We start from the raw sequence: 20206 nt of genomic DNA on the forward strand, positions 1-20206 counted from the left end.
TTCGGGGTGAGTCCGAAGATTGGCCGCGGTTCGTCCACGGATTCGTCCGGTTCATACGTCGCGTCGCGTCGCGTCGATTTTATCATCGCTCGCTGGTCCGATCTCGTTGCATCCCGCTTGAGATCCTTCCGATCTATCCCGATCGATTCCTCGAACGAGAAACAAATCTTTCCAAATCGTATTTCAACCCTATCTCGAGATATCTTATCTTGAAAGCTGCGTTTTACAACTGGCATGCAATCATAAGAAAATAATGTGTATCGTAGATTTTAGTTTTTTAGAATTTTAATTCGTGGTTTAATTAACCAAATTGAGTTTACCGAAAGTTTATCCGATGATTGACCGGGTGATCATTAACAAAATATCGAACGATGTTTATCCATTGATTAATCGTCCAAAACGTATTCTTCATCGTATATCGCGTATATCGGCCGGTAATTGCGAAGCGTATTCACGTCGTCAAATCATTTTGATAGCCCGCGCGCACCGACTTATTGGAGGAAACGTAACTAGAAGACGCGCGTTCGTATACTGCCGCGGTATACTCTCTGATTACCCGTTGTCGTGCGCTAATGACTACTCTGGCGAACATAGTTGCAGACGGTAATTTGTACCTGCTACCTGGCGGCTCGGCTTCGTTTTCAATGAAACGCCGAGTATGAAAGCGCGCACCTATCAGCTGCTTCTCACGAAAAACAGGCTTGTGTGCGCCGTGAACGATAAAATTACGTGTAGTACGTGATTTCTCTCTCTCTCTCTCTCTCTCTCTCTCTCTCTCTCTCTCTCTCTCTCTCTCTCTCTCTCTCTCTCTCTCTCTCTCTCTCTCTCTCTCTCTCTCTCTCTCTCTCTCTCTCTCTCTCTCTCTCTCTCTCTCCCCCCTCTCTCTCTCCCTTTCTGCCCGTTACAACTGACCTGTCTGTATGACTCACAAATACGAATGAATCGAGACCAGCAGTCTAACTACTGGTCAAACTAGATACTTGACGATCACAGAAACTTCCTATATGGCTATTTTAGGCGACATAAAATTTTATATTTCACTTTTTCTAGTGAGGTATAAAATATAGAGCCATAAAGAAAACTCCTACAACAGAACAGTTGGAGATTTTATATTGGGCGCTTTCGTAAATTTCCATTGTCCCTTTGAGGATGAGGAAAGTGGTTTATATACCGCTGTTCCGCCTAACGATACAAATGTTTTATCTACATCGTAATCTTTGCGTCACTTCTGGCCACTCGAGCGCGATATAATCTTTATAGATATGTACATTACACGCACGGGTGCGCGAGCGCGGACGAAACGCACACCGCCGTCGAAGAGAGGCGGACGAGGCTCAGGCACCTTGGGGCCCGCGAGTAATAATAATTTAGCCTTTCCCTTTTTCTCTCTGTCTTTCTCGAGGCGCGCTCGCCGGCGTCCTTCTGAATTTAATAAGATCACGAAATTTCGCGGTTAGACGGGCGTCCCTAATTACACCCGCCGTTCACCGAGACTCTCAGTTACCCTCGATTCGCGTATCATTATTATTACGTGTCCCTCTCCTAACTCCCTCGTCCACGACGTGTCCTTGCCATGGGAAATGTGCGAGTACTTCGGAAAAATCTGCTTCTGACGGGCACGTACGCAAAGATTAGTCGCGCATTCGCGACTTAATGGAAAATATGAGACCGTGATGAAAACTCTCTTGGCAAAGATCAGCCGCGGAGTCCCCGTTACGTGTCCCAGAATTCAATCTGGAAATATCTTTGTGATTAATCCGTAAATTCCTCCGATGTAAAAGGCACTTGGAATTAGGTGAAGAGATGTTACGTTGTACATTTTCAATTCTCAATTTTAAAACCCAAAGCTATTAGTATTTCGACATTTTTCATGAGAACAAATCGATCTCGTGCTTGTCAGAATCAAAAAATAATACAGAAATTAAAATTACAATCTAATATTATTAACAGTTGTGTCTGATATTATTATTAATTACGGTTTTATACAAAAACGAGTAGATACTTGCATCTAAAAAGACAATAGGAGGAAAAAGATTAGTATCCCGCGTATCACTGTGCTACCACACACATGTGATACGTGCGTTACATATGTGACAGAAAACACGTTTCTTTCTCATCACGGAACACACCCGATCTGTAATTAACCGCGGCCGCTACGTTCACACGCGTTGCAAAATAGAACATGACTAATCGCCGATTAATTACATCGACACGATAATCACAAATCCTTTCGGTTTATCCGGTTATGCGATTCCGCGGTGCATTTTACCGCTCGAGTTTCTCGAGCGATCGGCTTTCACAGATTTGGCGAACAACAAATTGCCTCGCGCGAATAATCCGCAACAAAATACATTCTCGGAATCGATTGCCGTCGTTGAAAGGAAGTCCTTCCTGTCCTGCCCTGCGCAACGTTGCGAAGTCATAGTAATCGGACTGCGAGAGGCGCGAATGGATTTGCCATTTCGCAACCGCACGGTAGTATAGCGCGAACCCACGGCCGGCATCAAAAGAGGCCGCTAAGTGGATTAAAGGCGAGTTTCTTCGTCATCTTCTTCGGCTAGTTCTCTCTCTCTCTCTCTCTTTCTCTCTTTCTGCCCATCTACCTCCTCTTCCTTTGCTACTCCCGCCGCGACGTCCTGCCGTTCTTATTTGCTCCTGCCTCGGCGCGAAGTCCTTCGCTGCAACCGCGCTTCGTCAGAAGTCACGGACGAAAGAAGATAATTTACTTAACTTACGTTTAATCGTGTTTGCGCGCTTATTTATTCGCATCGTTTGCGTCAACATTTGGATTTAATGCGCTTGGAATTTAATTCGATGACGAAATGATAGTGATTAATCACGACGCGCAATCACACGTTTAATGCATGCGAAGGTTAATCATTTTTCTTTTGCGGAAAATATATTTTCTACGTTATTTAAAAAAAAAGGTCACATAAATATGTCCCATAAGGAATTTTTTTATTTCTGCAACGTTGGAGCGAAATTGCCTCTAATAGTATCAAAAAAAGAACATTTATGGTTCAAGGCGTACCTATTACGGTACCAGCCAATTATAGTATCGTTTATCTTTATTAACTTTCGAGTATTTATAAATAAATATTCTTTTCTTATTATTTTTTTATGTATTATATAATAAATTATTTATAAATATTTATATGTAAGTATATAGATATGTATAAAACAGAGTAATCTGATATCTCCAATCTCGTTTCAATAAATTGTCGTGATGTAATGTCTCGTTTCCATGCGATTCAAGACCGATTCTTTCTCGTTCGATCCATATGCTAAGACGACCACACTGTACTTATGATTCGCATCTCGAATACACATCTCGAATGTTGCGGAGATGATTACGTTATCGTTAGACGGGAATCGAATTGAGATGGGAAAAAGAGACAGATGGCCAAGGAAAAGAGTGTACAAACGAGAGACAGGAGAGGTAGAGAATGCGCGCGGGTGCGTGAATGACATTGCTGGTATGAGCTGGAGGCTTGGCGCGCGAGTAATTTGAGTAATTACCGCACAATTACATTATCTAATTAACCTCGGAGGTCGGAGCAGCCGCCAGTTACCGCGACGTGGCGGCCGTGATTGTCTCACTCTCTGGCGCAATCGCAATTATTATTGTTTAACACGCGCGGCACGAAATCATTGGATTTACAGAAATCTGTAGAACTCGCAGAAATTTGCGAATTCGTAGAATTGATGACAAAAATCCTGTCTGTTTCTTTGATCTTATTTTTGTTATAAATTTTTATTATAAAAGTGAAAGTATCGTCAAAAAATATTTGTTACAGCGAATATAGTATGATTGATTAAAATTAAAGGATGAAATACATATATATGTATATCGAAGTCACATCTTTGGTACGATCACGATTTTATTATTCACTATCAATAATTGCGGGCATCTCGTCTGCGCGATTAATCGATTCGTAGAAATGCATTCGAGAGGAAGCCACAGCATTATTATCCTTTTTCTTTCTTTTTCATTATTCTTATTATATACTAAGCAATCGTTCCCCGTGATTGCCGATCGGCCCGCAGTCTTATATCCATTTTTTCCGGGAGTTAGGTCCGAGTCGAGTTCCGGGGTTTTACTCCTATACCTTCTCGCCAGATTAATGGCGAGTTACTGGGTATTATTCTGCTGTCATTAAGTTATTATTAATGGCAACGCGTAATTGTCTTGCTATGGCACATCCGGAACGGCCTGAATTATGGAATATTTTTTAGTCACCTCAGGCGACTACGTTTCTTTCCTCCAGTCTAAATTTTACGTAAAAGTCATATCTTTCGTGATTCTCTGACAGATAAAATATTAAATGATTCTCTGAAGTTAATACTAACAATCGCACGAACTTAATTGACCAATTAGATCATACTGATTTTATCGACACGAGTTTTTTTTTTAATACTTGCTTGTAAAAACATCTTGTGTCGAGCAATTTAATTTTTTAATAGATTCGCAGTTCTTCATAATTTTTTATTTCAAGATTATTAATTTCTATAGAGCACTTTTGTTGAAAGTGAATAAAGGAAAATGACGCACAGTCGATTTGCTACGTGTGACTTTAAAGAGGCGCTAATAGTTGCGAGTTATAAAACCTACGCACACACGGACACGTACGAGAGTCCATGCGTGCACTGTAACGATCGCGTTGAATAAACAAGTCTTGGAATTTGCCATTTATCTTGACATAAATCACATATTGTAATTATCTCTACATAATTCGTATTTGCGTAAGCCGATATACCCTCTGATAAATTCGAGGTCTAACAAAAGACTTGTTAATTATACTTACAAAGTAGTAGTGATATCAGCATGTGATTGATATCGTGAAAACAAAAATTAACCACATCTTTGTCTTTAATTAGTGTCGATTACTATCGACACTGTAGCAAATATTTATTATATAAGTGTAATTTTTCGCATTGTAATTAGAGAGATGATTAACGCGGTTTGTACAAATAAAATAAATCACGTATCAGCAGATTAATAATACTTACAATTAGACAGATAGCTAATACAATAAAAACAAAAGAAACATTAACAATAGTAAATATAAGGAAAGTATTTGGTGTATTTAGCTAATTAAGCGAGTATATCAAAACATTTGACAGCGGTATGTATTCCCACAAAAAGAAACAAAATGAAATGCAATACGAAGTATAAAAAAATTAGCTTGAAAAAATCAGGATGACATAAAACGGTAAGAAAATTATCCATAAAATACACATTCTTACAACTGGAAGATCGCGAACAGGGTTTATGCACACACGATCATTATCTGTGACGTGAGGCAAAAAAAAGAGAGGACAACAAAATTCGTCGACGAAATTCGTGCCCCGGTAATAAGCGAATACGCCCGAAGCTCCTCGCCTTCCTTATACGTTCGCCTCGAGAGAGACGCCTCCTTACGCGCGGTATCGATAATGTTTAATAACGAATCGCGCCGGCCGGACAAGTAATTCGCACTGACGAGGGGTGACAAGCGGCTTTTGCCGCTCGCATTATTCCCGAGCGGTGATCCGCGGGCCGTGCGCGCATACCTGCCGCGACCGCCACCTTTGTGAGGAGCGAGTCGAAAGAGAGAAGCCGGTAGCCGGCTGCGTAATGCGTGCGTAATGCGCGCTTAATACGCGTACGGCGTGGAGAGCCAATTACTGATTGGCCACACTACCGCCAATCGGATGAGGGATGGACCTCGGTAAACCTGTACTCTTCGCTCTCCTTCGCACTTCGCGAGGCGAAGCCCTTCGTGCCTGGCTCGACCGCGGAGCCCGTCTTCGAGGAGGAACGAGAAGGGAACGATCCCGAGGTAGTCTAACAATCTTTTTCGTCGCTTTGAATTTGAACGGAATCCGAACGGGCGGAATGGGATAGATTCGAATTGTCGTTGACAGTAATAAAACGCTCAGAATGCACACAATTAAAATGTTCAAAAGTAGAAATACCCGTGTTCATTGTTTTATAAAGAAAATATCTTTAGCATATTTTAAGGACACAATCTATATTTGAATTTTTACTTGATATGCAAAGTAATTATTTTAACATTCTGGGAATTAAAATATGAAGCAATTAAAATTCGAAGCATCAAATTTGGATTAAAATAATATCATGAATCTATAATTATTTAATACATTTTTTTTACAGATGTTATATCTTTTTATTAATATATTATTCCAAAAGAAATAACAAAATATTACAAAAAATCATAAAAAAACAAGAAATTCTTTATTATCATATAGCTTTCACAATGTATAACATAAGAATTCTACATAAATTTTTATCATGTGGCTCATCTTGTTATTGAACAACTCAAACATCATTCTTTCGTAATAAAGCAATGACCGATCAAAAACAATGAAGACTTATATCGACTCCGTGTCATTTAACGGTGACGGAGATCCAATGCCGCTTCCGTGGGACGAGGCAACATCGTTCACTAATTAACTCCGGAAGGCACTAATCTTATTTGTTGAGAAACGAATAACGGGTCGGCGGCGTTTCTAATCGGGAGCATGACTCGTCGTCGGTCGATTAATGACAGGAGGAGTTGCGGGTCCAGGACGCAGCGGAGAGTCTGGGACCAGAGACGAGGACTAGAATCGCGGTGGTAGGAAGAAAGGGGGGAAGAGGGGAAAGGGAGAACAGAAGAAGAGAGACCGCTCCGTGGAACTGGTTCCGTTCCATGGATCACTGGAAACAATCATCCTTATTAAACTCACCACCGGCCCACCCCGCGGATATAAAGGCATCCTTCGGAATGATTTACCGAGAAGCGCGTCGCGCGGCCCTTTGAACAGGTGGATCCCTCGAAACGCGACGCGAACGGACGATAAATTTTATGGATCCACCGGGCGGATAGATTGAGAACGCGCGCGACGGGGGTGGCCGTGGCCGCGCGCGATATTCCGCCGAGTCAGGTTTTCGAAGCGAATTCGGGACCGAAATGGCGCCCGGCTCGTCAGAGTAATTAAGAAACGGAAAATCATCAAAGAGTTTTGTTACGATTATATATATATATATACACACACACACACATAGCTAAGGTATCCTTCAGACACTCACAAAACAAATTCAAGCAATTAAATTGAAATAACTTCCGTTTAATGTACTAATTTCTAACAACAATTAGAAAGCGATATAAAAATAAGAGATCGAATAGCAAAGCAAAGCTCGCGCAAATATTGCTTAACTAAATTTTACTAATTTTGTATCAACGTTGGTATATGAGAACTGGCTGAAATGCCACACTGGAAGTAACCGCGTTTAAACACGCTGTATACGTGTTAACGTTTACGAGGTTATTAATTAGCTACGTCGTTCGCCAGAAAGAAAGTAAGTAGCCGTAGTCGGACATTTGGGAAGACGATGAGGTCTCATCGCTTCAACCGCGCTCCGTTCCTCCCTCTTTCTCTCTCTCTCTCTTTCTCTTTGGCCCCTCTCTCTCTCTCTCTCTTTCTCTTCTGGAGTTTACAACGGGATAAAAAATTAAAACCAACAGGGACAGGTCGGGGACTGGTCAGGACCGCTCACGGTCGAACGATTAGTCCGTCGTCGGTAGCAGCGCGGGCCCCGAGTCGCAACACTCCAATCTAAATTAGATCTTAAGAGCCCGTAAAGGTAAGTGGCCACGCTCTTTCGCGAGCCTACGTGGCAAGCCGGCTTTAAGTGCCATATAAACAGGACGAATCTGGTGATCCGCCCGCTCCCTCGCAAATGCCACTCGGACTTCGGGCCTCGTATTCGCGGCTCCCGCAAAAAATCCCGCGGTTATCTGTTATCGCATTCGGAAACGGCATTCCACAAAACGTTGTCCTGTCGTCAACAGCTTGTTCGGGGCTAGCTCCTCCTAGTCTCTGTCAGTGTCGTACCGATCGCAGACAAAATCAAGAGACTGTTTTCGAGAAAATAGGGCCAAAATTGAAAGTAAATGAATAAAAATATGGTAACTACCAATAATAAAAAAAGGAATTAAGATGAATTTAAAGCAAAGAAAAAGAAGATATATATGAATGAAATAGAAAAAAGAGATAACATAAGACAAATAAATAAATAAAAATGCGAAAAAATAAAAAGAAGAATTGTATTATACATGTTACAATTTATGGATGTAAGAGTATCTAAAGTTGAACGCCAATAAGGACCCAGAGGAGAGCTCGTCTGACTGCTCTCGGGCCGCTGTGTTTTACCGATCGAAAAATAAACGATGAAACACATAAGAGAAATGTTTATCGATGTCCAATTGGATGTACACGGCCCGCCGTGCGGGAACACGTGTCTTTTATTGGCGAATGAATTTTCATTCGCGATGTTCAGGAAGTTAAGGCTGCGCTAGTACCCTCTTGGGCCATCGATATATATATTTCGATAGGTCCCAATCGCACGCGGCTCTGCCCTTATGGATAAAGACGCGTCTAATGAATATGCGTCGTGTTCCACGATGCGGTTTACTCTCTTCCCTTTCTCTCCTCTTGCCTCTCCTTCTCGTCAGGCTAGTCAATAAACCTAAGCGACCATAAAATCCAATTAGCGCGAAATTAATACTACCACACGGCGAAATAGCGGAAGAAACAAGAGATCAATTTATACTGCGAAACGGCAGAAAACGTCGGGCAATTTTCCGTAGGCAGGAAGCCCGTATAAGTGGATGAGGAATAAATTAATACGGGCGACGAATGTTATTAGAAGCCAATCGAGCCAATTACCGGCTGTTTTCTTGAGAAGAAAAGGAACTTTTATAGCAATAAATAAATAGGTGTCGGTTTTATAAGGGGGTAGGTATATATTTATCATGAAAATATATATAATACACTGGATGATTGAAAATCAGACGGGTGACAGGACTCGCGAGATATGTTATTAAATTACGAAACTTTATTGCTTTTAAATGCTTACGAGATTATTTCGCTATTCTAAAGAAGAGCAAGACGATAATATTCGCCTCTTTCAAATCTATAATATAGCCAAGTTCTCTATACTCTTCTTAGTTATTAATTCTTTCATCTAATTAAAATTAATGATTTCTCAGAAGTCGATATACTGGTAATTTCTAAATCAAATAGCTACAAAAACTAACAAGTATTTTTCAATATGTTTTCCAATATTGTTTATCACAGATTAGAAATTTTCAAAGTTTTTCGCTACAATGGAGCGTCGTTCGGAATCGTCCTCTTCTCCTTTTCGGTCCTTTCTAGTTCCGTTAGAATCATTAGATAAAGAACGCGTATTTTGCTCGTTAGAGCTATCTTCGTCGCAGTTTCACGCGCGGATACACATGGATGTGTGTAGCTTGTCTCGCCATACTCGCGAATACATCTCCAGCCCTGACCGTACACCACAAACACACTACCTGCCTGCTTCACCTCTCTCTGCATACTCCCCACCATCTTCGTTAATTACGAGAACCCATACCGTGGCCGCAGGACCGGACCTATTACGAGCGATTACACCGCTATTAGTTACCTACCGGGTGTTCCACGGCGCGGAGGAAGGCACTAAAAAAAGGGCAAGGGGAAAGAAAAAGCTACCCAGATAGATTGCGCCGCGGCCCAATGGCGGCGCGATATACTGTACGTATGTAACTGGACCCGGGTGTGCAGGAGACTTAATAATGCAAAACCGTCGTTCCGCGTCTATATACCGATGGGAATTTGCATGAGGATCGTCAGTCTGACTGGTAGGAAGGCCCCCAATGATCGATGTATCGTTCCACGAATTTACACTTGCGAATTTACCTTTGCAGATTTGCATGGATGGATAGGTGATTTATTTTAGAATCTGCCATGAATTCAGATTAAAGAAGGAAACGGGCATGATCATTACTCAAAACTACGTTTAAAAGCGCTTTGAAAGATTTTTTGTTTCCGAGTTGATTTTAATTTCGTCTTTGTTTTTCTAAAATGCGTATGCGTACTAAAAAATATGTAGTTTTATGTCAGAATTATTTTGAATGCGTGAAACTTGAAAAAGATTATTATAAACTAGAAGAGTAAGACTAATGAACGATATTATTAAGTTTAATAAACATTGATTACCTTATATTCTAATTATTAATATTTATGATATTTCCCAAATTCTTTTAGTTTTAAAATAAAATTTTGCTAGACGAGACATAAAATTCTGGTATGAAATGCTTGTTAATTGTAGTAACAGATGTATTAATATTATCAATTGTCGCGCGCGAGTAATCGTTTCTTTTTCCATTTATGTATCTATTATTTTAAGATTTTGATACCTAAGGTCCTGCGTTAACACGCATTAAGCATACCTTTTTAAAACGCGATATGCTTATACACGCGTTGTGTCTCCAGCCGTCACCCGGTCATCATTATTTCGGGGCTGTTTCAGGTAGTATACACTTAGGATAACCAGATCTCTTTTATAACCGTGCTCAAGGACTACCTGTGCGCACCGTAAATATCTTGCGACGAGAGACGATTTTTTGAAAAAGAATTTGGTAAGTAGCGAGCGACGATATCGGCGATAGCCGGGAGAGTGCACAGGAGCCAGACAACCAAATATTTGGGTGGCAGCCGATAGTCGGTCTCTTAAATTTTATCTAAATCCCGTTACTCCCTCCTAAAGCCTGATAAATGCGGCTAGACACCTTGCCTATCGTCTGGATCCACGGGAGGTACACGAGCTTCCTATCCCGCCACCGAGATATACCATAAGCTCTTAGTCGTCAGAATTGTCTACGGAAGAGGGATTGCGACTCTAAACAGCTTTGTAACAATTGATCTTCGCTCGAACGCTCTCGTGAAGCATTGCCAATGGGGAACGGCTATGTAATATCAAATTAGTCTCATGTTTTCTGATTTCACGCATTTCTCTTCTAGTGACATTCACATAAATAATCCAAACTAATTCTAAAGAAAATATATATTTCGTTACTTCACATTTATATATATTTAACAATGAGAATGAAAGACACGAAATCGAAATGTAATACAACGCTTTTGAATATAGTTTTATTGCAATCAAGTGACTAATTTAATGCTCGATTAGTCAGCCGCATATTTCGCAGCAAGCATTTAGTGCTATAAATGTGTATAAAATAAATACAAAAAAAAATTGTTTTAAAATATCTCCTTATCTTCTGATTTATTGCTAGAGAATTATTTGTTTTATGCTATGTGTCACTATTCATTTGGTTATAGGTATTCTACCACAGATGAATGGTAAGTACCTAACATGTATAAGAATTAAGTAAATGCAACGTGTTACGCATTTCAATTTAAAAGAAATTTTTGCTTTTGTGAAATCACGATCCCTATACAGTCTTTGCATACCGAGAGTTCGATCCCAAATAAAATTCCGTCCGAACACCACTCATCCCGGCTGTTTTAGGCCTCGAGATAAAGCTCGAGATTATTAGAACACTGCTCGATGGTCAGTCAACTTACCTCGTAAACACGTCCGGATAATGCGTTCTGGAGAAGGCCTTTTCAAGCTCCTCCAACTGGAAGCTGGTAAAGGTCGTTCTGTAGCGACGCTGCTTTCTCTTGGGCGTAAAGTCGTCGGCCTCCGCCTCGCTCTCGGGGCTGGTCGGCGCCGCTCGCGGGTGGGTGCCCTCTTCCTCGGGCCTTACCTCCTCGGTAGAGATGCCCATTTGGGTGGATTGAGGTGTCGTCGTCGTCGTCGTCGCTGACGCCGGCGCCGATTGCTGGTGAGGCTGCGGGTGAGGCTGCTGGCTCACCTGCTGGCTCACCTGAGTCACCTGGCTCGAGTTGCTCGTGCTGCTCGCAGGACTCGTCTGCGGGACGGCCTGCTCGCTGCCTCCTCGCAACGAATGATCTGCATAGAAAAATAATTACGTCATCCCTCGAATAATAACACAGGTATAATTTTGTCACTTGTACTAACACAAGTATAATATAATTATAGGGTTTTACGTTTCACGAGGATTCGGAGGTTGTTGTATCTGCACGGATCATGGGCTGAAGCCAGCATAATTTTCGTAAGTCCAAATTTAATTCGTGAATAAAATTTTAGGTTAACCCTCAGTTACGTTTTTACACTCCGATATTACCTCACCAGGGTCTGAGAAACCCTGGCGTCTTCTCCAGCTTGTATCTTTAAGACAAATGCATCAATTTGACGTTTTTTTTTTTAATCGATACATCTTTTAAAGATCTATAAGACTGTGTGGGTTAGATTATTCCAAATTAAAAAATGTAAATGTTATTAAAAAAAAAAAAAAACCGTGTTTTTCTGAAGAAGCAAAAAAATTTGGCTTTTTTTCAAATTGACGTACTTAGTACTGACTAAAAAAAAGATACAAGGGTTTTATAATACATAATTCGAAAGGTCAAGAGTTGTACTAAGAAGAAATTAGTGTCATAACGATTGGTTCCAAAAAGTATATTTTTTTTACAAACTAAAATTTTATTATTTTGAAGAAAATCGATCAAATATTATTGTCTTTAAAAAACGGATTTTTTTTTAAATCGTAAAACTTGCGACCTTGGGCATGAAATAACATGTAGAAAAATAACAAAATATTTTTCAAAAAGTTACATATGGCTAATACAAAATGGCGTCTATGGAGAGGTAAAAATTCATGTTTTTTGTATAAAATCGGTAAAAATGCAATCGGTACATGCAATAAAAATGCATGAAAAAAATACTTTATTTATTAAAAATAAACACATTAAAAAAAAATTATATTGCGACGCGCAAGTGCTGCATATTTTTGCGACATGTTCGTTACACATGGGATTGTACCACGATTGGCCGTTGACCGAGTGCGAGACCTTGTCTCCATTTCTGTATAATAATAATAATAATAATAATCTTTATAATGAAAAAATGAAACAGTTTCGGTTAAAAAAGTTTTGTAAATATTTACTAGAGTTTACTTGAGAATGTCGCAGCTGTCGTAAAATTAATATCTTGACGCTAAAAGCTACTAGATATTATTTGATTCTGTAAACCAATAAAATCCAATATTTTACTTTTTATACCTACAACACAGAATATTTTTTCTATCATTATATTGCATAAAAATGCACTGTTTTTAATGAGATTTACTTATTTACTTGTATTTTGACAAAAATCGTTTTTGTCACGCTATTACCTCACCAGGGTCTGAGTGACCCTATCGTCCCACTTCTCACTTTCTCCCGCGGCTGCTTCGACCGAATTGACTCTCGCAAGTGGCCAGGCTAGCGCTAGAACCTTCAAACTTTTTTCCCCCCGGATCCGGAGTCCCCACCACTGCGCGTTCAAAAAAGGCGCGAGTTTTAAACACGTGCAGAGTCTTTTAGACCCTGGTGAGGTAACTGAGGGTTTAATTATAAGACTTTGCGGATCAAATGACAATGACCCAGATTATAATTTTTACAAATTATATTAAGTTTTCAACCTTTAATCTATAATTTTTGCGCTCCATGTCATCGTTTTTATAAAAAACTGTGTTACATTAGATTATCTATGCGAGCAAGATAGTTTCGAGAAGACCGAAAAACTAAAAATAACAATATCAAAGTTTAAAAGTTCTTCTAAATAAAATTAGAATTTGCACATATGATCTGAGATTACAGATGTTAATTCACACATTTACGTATAATTCTCTAAATGTCATATCAATTGTTTAAAACATATATTATTTAAAACACATTGTTTAAAACAAGATAAAAATTCATAGAGGCACGATAATACATATACAATAACATTATGATGAATCGGTCGATACCTTAGAATGAATAGGATAACGCTGGGCTCTTGTTAGGCCATCTAATCGCGACCGAAACGCAAACGTAGTGTGAAACGATTCATTCAGCTGCCACGTGAAACGGTGACCACAACGTATTATCAGTGACGATCGGATTCCACGAATAGTCAGGGAAATCGCTGCGGTCTAGTTTCCGCTGCGAGCGGATTTAAACGACGCCGACGCGACGGCCTGCTCGACACGCCGCGCGCCGGCCGTAAACCATCTCGGGATTTGGAATTTCCGCGTTTCAAATTTCCGCCTTCGTGGAAAGTGGTTACGAAGTAACCGCTGTATAATTAGGCTAACCATTAACGCAGTTGTTAAGCTGTAAGAAGTTTTAGTCCTCTAAATAAAAACCAACTTTGAACAATTTCGCTCTGGCGTGCCGAGTATCTTCTCCGTAATCAGTGCAGGAGAGAGGTATCAATACCATCGGTCATAATACCATCGGTTGATGTCAATGTCAAATACATTTTTCATAAGTATTACTAATATTTTTTATAAGTATATATATTATAAGGTATTAGATATTTTAGTCCAATATATTTTAGTTCGTATATGGAATGTGTTGAAGTAAAATTTAGTTTGATAAGAGTTTTTATTTAATGAAAACATTTTTAATGAGAAATTAGAAAGGATATATCGGTTATTAAATACATTTTTTAAATGTGTGTGTTTCTTGCATAGTAGGACGTTTTCAACAATAAGAATTCAGGTCCAAAAATAAAAATGGCGAAGAGCTTAACTACCAGAAGATACATTGCAATATTTTAATTAAAGTAATGTAGCTATTACATTATCTCGAAATAAATCTGCGTGCAAACTACGTTTGCTATTTCGAGAACGTCTTCTTGCATAAAAAAATCACACTGCTGTAAGTTGCCCTTCTAAAAAAAAAAATGAGAGAGATGCTCACGTAATGCACAGCTTATAAACAGCAAATGGTCGCTTCTCTCGCGCCTGTTCATTTTCAAACGCAACCCCCTTAATCGCGCGCCCTCCCGCTGCATCTTGCAAACCCGCCGCGGTTAATCTTCGCGCTGCATCGTTATTCAGACCGAAAAAAATATCTCGCGCAGAATCGTGAAATGCAGTGCGTTTTCGCGGGAAAAGTGAAAAAATTCGAGCCGTTCACTCGACATCAATGCCATCCGTCACAATGTTATACGACTGCGTATAACACATTGCGGTCTAAGCAAATTAGATGAAGTCATTGCATTCGACGCGTATTAGTGCATTCTTCTTCGATAAAGCTCTACCTCAAATAGAAATAACACAAATCTATTATTAGTATTAAAAAATGTATAACTACCATGAATTTTATTCATTGAATTTTTTTGTCAAAGTGATAAATTAGGCTAATTTTGTAAAATTGAGTTCACAAATAGGATTAATTAAATTTTTATAATAACGATGCATATATCTATTTTAGGAAAAGATTAAACCTATATAGTAAAAATTAATATTAAATATAAATAACGCGATATTACAAATATGAAATTAGGAAATATATGGATACAATGATTTATTATCATATATTTTTGGTAAAAAGAAGCGAATACAAATAAATAAACTTTAAATATAAATGCTGACATATGCGCGCGTGCGGCAAAGATATCACTCCTTTCACCACGACTTTACCTCGTAGGAATTAATAATTTATATGAGCCCGCACCTTGGCATGATCGCAATCCCGCCGTCGTGGCGATCGTGTAACGGCGTTCGATATTGCTTGTAAACTTGTAACGGAATCGTTAGCAATAAATATCCGTAAACCGGTGGCTTCAAGAAACAGGATTACAAGCTACTACCGGTTAATAAAGAGACGAATAGTTGCGTCAAAATAAAAGCTTTAAAGACAATCATGGAACAATAAATATTAATTTAAATTGAATTATTGAACATTTTAAATAAATAATTTCGCAATATATATATTCTATTTATTAAGTATAGAAAAGTAATATATACGAGACGTGTAAATACAAACTTTGACAGTTAAGATATCTCTCCAAATCGCAAAATTAAAATTTTTATTGTTATACTATACACGATATGTTAATTATACTTGTACGTATTCAGCATTCAAACTATATTTTCTTTATTCGTCTGTGTAGATACGTGCTTGATTTCACGTAGTTAATTTTAAATTTTGCAAGACTTAATTCGCAACGACTACGAGTATCCTCGTCACGTTCCGCGCATATCAGTGAAACGTATAGCTGTTACATACATCAATATACGCTCATATGCGAAGCTTTAGAGAAAACGGCAGCCGATCGAGTAAATTTCTAGAAGCGGGCGGTTCGATAGAAAGCGGGGGTCGAAAAGACGGGCGCGGGATGGAGGAGGGAAGGATCGAAGTGGTTTACGCGGTTCTTAAGCGGCAGTTTTTAATCGAGTCAATTTATCGGAAATGAGCTTATAATGCAAGTAGCCTCGACGTAATGCCGATAATATACAACGGGCCTAAACCTCCGCCGGATTTTCTTTTTTGTTCACGTACACTCGCGACGTGTGCAACTACGAGTTCATCGACGCGTAAGGAAAGCGAGGCAAAGAGAGAGAGAGAGAGAGAGAGAGAGAGAGGGAGGGCGAAGGAGAGAAAAAGAAAGATGGGGTTAGAAAGAGAAAAGGAAAAGAAAGAGAGAGTAGGACGTGTAGGTAGCCTTTTACATTATAATAGCATTAATGGGGCCTGAGGCCGCACTTAGCGTTCGCTTGCCGGCCAGTTCGCCTCGTCGTTATTAACTGAAAATTACCGAAACCAAAATCTAATTCACGTAAACACTATAATTTCACCGCGTGCTGAGGAATCGGGAGTCGCTCTCTAAGCGCTCGCTCTCTCTTGTATTCTCCCCTTGCGATAAGGCACGTTAAATTCTTCGGTCTAATCGAACGGGCAAATATACGCTCGCGAGATCGCGCACCTGTGTGCTGCAAGTCGATCGATTTTTTATCTTTTACCGTTTGCTGTGGATTGATTTGCACGGAACGTTGTTTTGCGCACAAAGATAATGAATTTAACATAAGGAATGTACAGATGTTTGTTGCAGTTTGATGTTGCAGATGTTGATGTTTTTAGTCTGACAAAGTTTTTTCTGTACTAGGATATGTCAAAGAATTGTAACCTAAAGAAAATATTCTTTAATATATTTCTATCTAAAAAATTATTTTGGCATTAATTTTATTACATTTGTATAAAAACTCGTCGCAGATAAATCCAAGATAATTGCAAAGAAATTAATGCAACGACATTATCAATTTATCGTCAATTACATGGCGGAGTAATTTTGATTGACATTATAATAGCTTTAAACGACAATATGTAAATGAAAGTGTCGGGAACACGCAAATCTTTAATTAGCACAAATTTATAAATGTCAAGCTGCAAATTGTTTTCAGCAAAATTATACAAATCATCGACCGTGTATCACGACCGCTGTATGTGTTACGCGTTATCTCGAAGTTATTCCCGGCGCGGATTAATGAACGATAGCTGGTTTATGTGTCGCAAGTGCACGTCGTAATAAACATCGGCGAGAACGAGTTTTAGCGCGATTCCATCGCGAAACGAGTGGCAACTTGCATCGCATCGACGTTACTTAATTTACCGCGAGTTCAATCTCGCGAACGCCCATTTATTTCTCTCCGTTGCGGCGCTGCTCCGCGCGCCTTGACAATATCATGAATGTTCAATTAGATACGTCACGCTCGATTAGAAATGATAGAGCGAATTGCAGAGCTGTAACCGGTGATTAATCTCGCAGGGGAACGCAGAGAGATATTACTTTGTTAATACGGCCAATAAAATCGTGTACCTACATTAGTTTTCGTTATATATCTTTGTTAGTGCAAAAATGTGTACGAGGCGTTCCAGATCATTTTTATACACAGTCGAAAATTTTCTTGGCCAGCAAATTAAACTCCAGAGTGATGCAAGTAAATAAAAAAATATTTATTTTACACTCAACATCAATCTTGACTTTGGCCCAACGAAAAAATTTAATCTGAAAATTATAGCTACAAAAAAATCTAAGCAAATTTGCTTTGCTCCTTAGCGCCTAGCTGCGTCAACGATGTAGTGTGAATGTGCAGCAACCTGGAGAGTGCAAATGCATTTACTGTCGTTTCCCTCGCTAAAGCAGCTTGAGAAACTGCATCGTTTCTGCTACATTTGCGCGCCGTTAGCGTCTTGCTTATATACATACGTATTATACGTTGCGTGTGCGCGATTTACGGCGGTGCAAATTAGCGCGCCGCAATCAACCAATTAGCTAAGTCATTGTGGCCGAGCATACGCGAACGTGGCGTACGCAGTATGCACGGCGGGCGACAAACGGCCGCTGTTAATTACCCGCTAATCCGTACCGCGAACGTCAATTAAAGTTTTCTCCATGATATTTTCCGTTCGTGAGATTTTCTATGTTTAATCACGCGGATTGTATAAAATATTACTACTTCTGTTTATTCGTTTATTAGGAATTACGTCTGATCGCCGTGCTTGTTTTGTAACTACGATTGCTTATTAGTTTGAAACTCGCGTTTCTTTTAATCAATTCGAAGCGAATAAAATGTTACAGAACGGACTTAGATTCTTGGCGCAAGAAGAAAAGATGCAGAAAAACTTACCACCTCTAACTTTTACTCGCGGTGATCGAGGTCATTTTAAAATCTATTTAGTTCACGAGTACATGAGACTAGATTGAACTGTTCCGATTTACTATATTACGTGAGAGAGATACACGATACTAATCGGCGATATTCTGTATTTAATTTCATACAATATCCATGGGTGCATGAAGTATTTATCATTTGCATAGGACTTACTATTGATTCTTTGAGTTTGCAATATTAATTTCAGGATAACATAGAAAATACCATTTTATATATCATTTTAATAAAATATTTCAATATATTTTTTATTTCTAGATAACTCATTTTCGATATTACAAATTACAGATACATTAAAAAATTATATCTACATTAAATTATTTAAATTTTATATTGAAATAATTTAATATTTAAAATTAAACTAATTACAATAATATTAAACTATAATTACAATTAGTTGAAATCTCTGGTATAACACAAAGAATTCTAAGAAGGAATTTTTGCGTGTCTATTACAGCGACACTAATTCTTGGTACAAACGTACGTGCAAAAAATGCAATTACACAATATATTATCACACTGTAACTGCGATATAGGACTTATGTGAACGACACTCGATAATACGGTCTCCTCGATCGTTTTTTTATGCCGGTTCAGACACCTCGAGCGGCGATGCCGCATTCGGGAGAAAACGTTTCCACATCGAATCATACTTGCAAATTCGCGCTAATAGACGCATCAATGCATCCTGCGACACGAACCGGCGTCGGCTCGGCCATGTTCGATCCCTCGAGCGCGATAATAAACGGCAATTACGAATTATCGGCGAGTCTTCTGGTCCGTTCGCTCCTGCCGCAGATAACGGCGCAGATAACGCCGGATATATGTACCTTCCGGATACGGGCAATGCGCATCCGATGTGCCGCGAATTCGCTTGTAACTCCCGTTCTCGTAATGCCTCGAAGAGCGCGCGGCAAGATTGCGAAGATATGAAACAGGAACAGAGTTGACTGCGCCCCAGACATGTGAGAGCAACCTCTGACCCTTAACATTATTTTTTCACATTTCTGCCTTGAACCTTTTTTATTTCTCTTAGGATAAGTAATCTTAATTCCGCCATTATTAAACGGGACTTTTGTGTACATCTATTATCAATATTAAATACGAAAAATATGAAAATACGAAAATAAAAATATTTTTAAAAAGGGAGCGATATAATGCTCAATCACACAGTTCGATAAAACTTCTCGTATACAACATTTTTTTATACAGATTCCTAAATTATAAGACAAATTAATATCGATAAAGTGAATTGAAAACAAAATATTATGTTTATTAAAAACATGAAATCAATATTATACAATTTAAATTCATACAAACTTTATCTTTTGTTAGAGAACGCACTTATGCAGCGGCTATTTCTCTGCGCTTACTACACTAATTTAAAACTCATGTTTTATCCAATTATGCAATAGCTTCGTAATTAATCTGCGATGAACAACACGAGAGTGTTGTAAAATGATTTCTTGGTAGGCCGATTATAGCGCGCGGTCTACTGATTTGTATAATTCCGCGTGATTCAATCGATAGATCAATTTCGATTTCCCGTGTCCATTATGAAAGAAAAAGATTGATTCAGACTTAGGTGATTTACGTAAGTGCGTAATACCGATTTAGTCGATAATAACTATTCGCAAAACAGATAAGTAAATTTTCCGCTTGTGCACATAGTTGTATCTTTCCTTTTTTTTGCAACGGATCGTATGAAAGTATAATGTACGCTAATTCAACGGTAAAAAAAATCTGACAAATGTGCTTTGCACGCGTACACGCATTCTTAGCAGTACACGCGGCCAGTACTTTTGATA

General features: G+C 39.1%; 1 protein-coding gene across 3 annotated transcripts in view; it reads right to left on the minus strand.

Annotated features, from left to right (window-relative positions):
- LOC139809179 (retinal homeobox protein Rx-B) overlaps window positions 1-20206 on the minus strand; it is a 143437-nt gene that overhangs the window by 17914 nt on the left and 105317 nt on the right. For all 3 annotated transcript variants that reach the window (XM_071771890.1, XM_071771892.1, XM_071771891.1), the window contains one exon: window positions 11416-11806. In XM_071771890.1, coding sequence (XP_071627991.1) covers window positions 11416-11806 — 391 coding nt within the window. The remainder of the gene's footprint in view (window positions 1-11415; window positions 11807-20206) is intronic.

This window comes from Temnothorax longispinosus, chromosome 2 (assembly GCF_030848805.1).
Source record: "Temnothorax longispinosus isolate EJ_2023e chromosome 2, Tlon_JGU_v1, whole genome shotgun sequence".
NCBI lineage: Eukaryota > Metazoa > Arthropoda > Insecta > Hymenoptera > Formicidae > Temnothorax > Temnothorax longispinosus.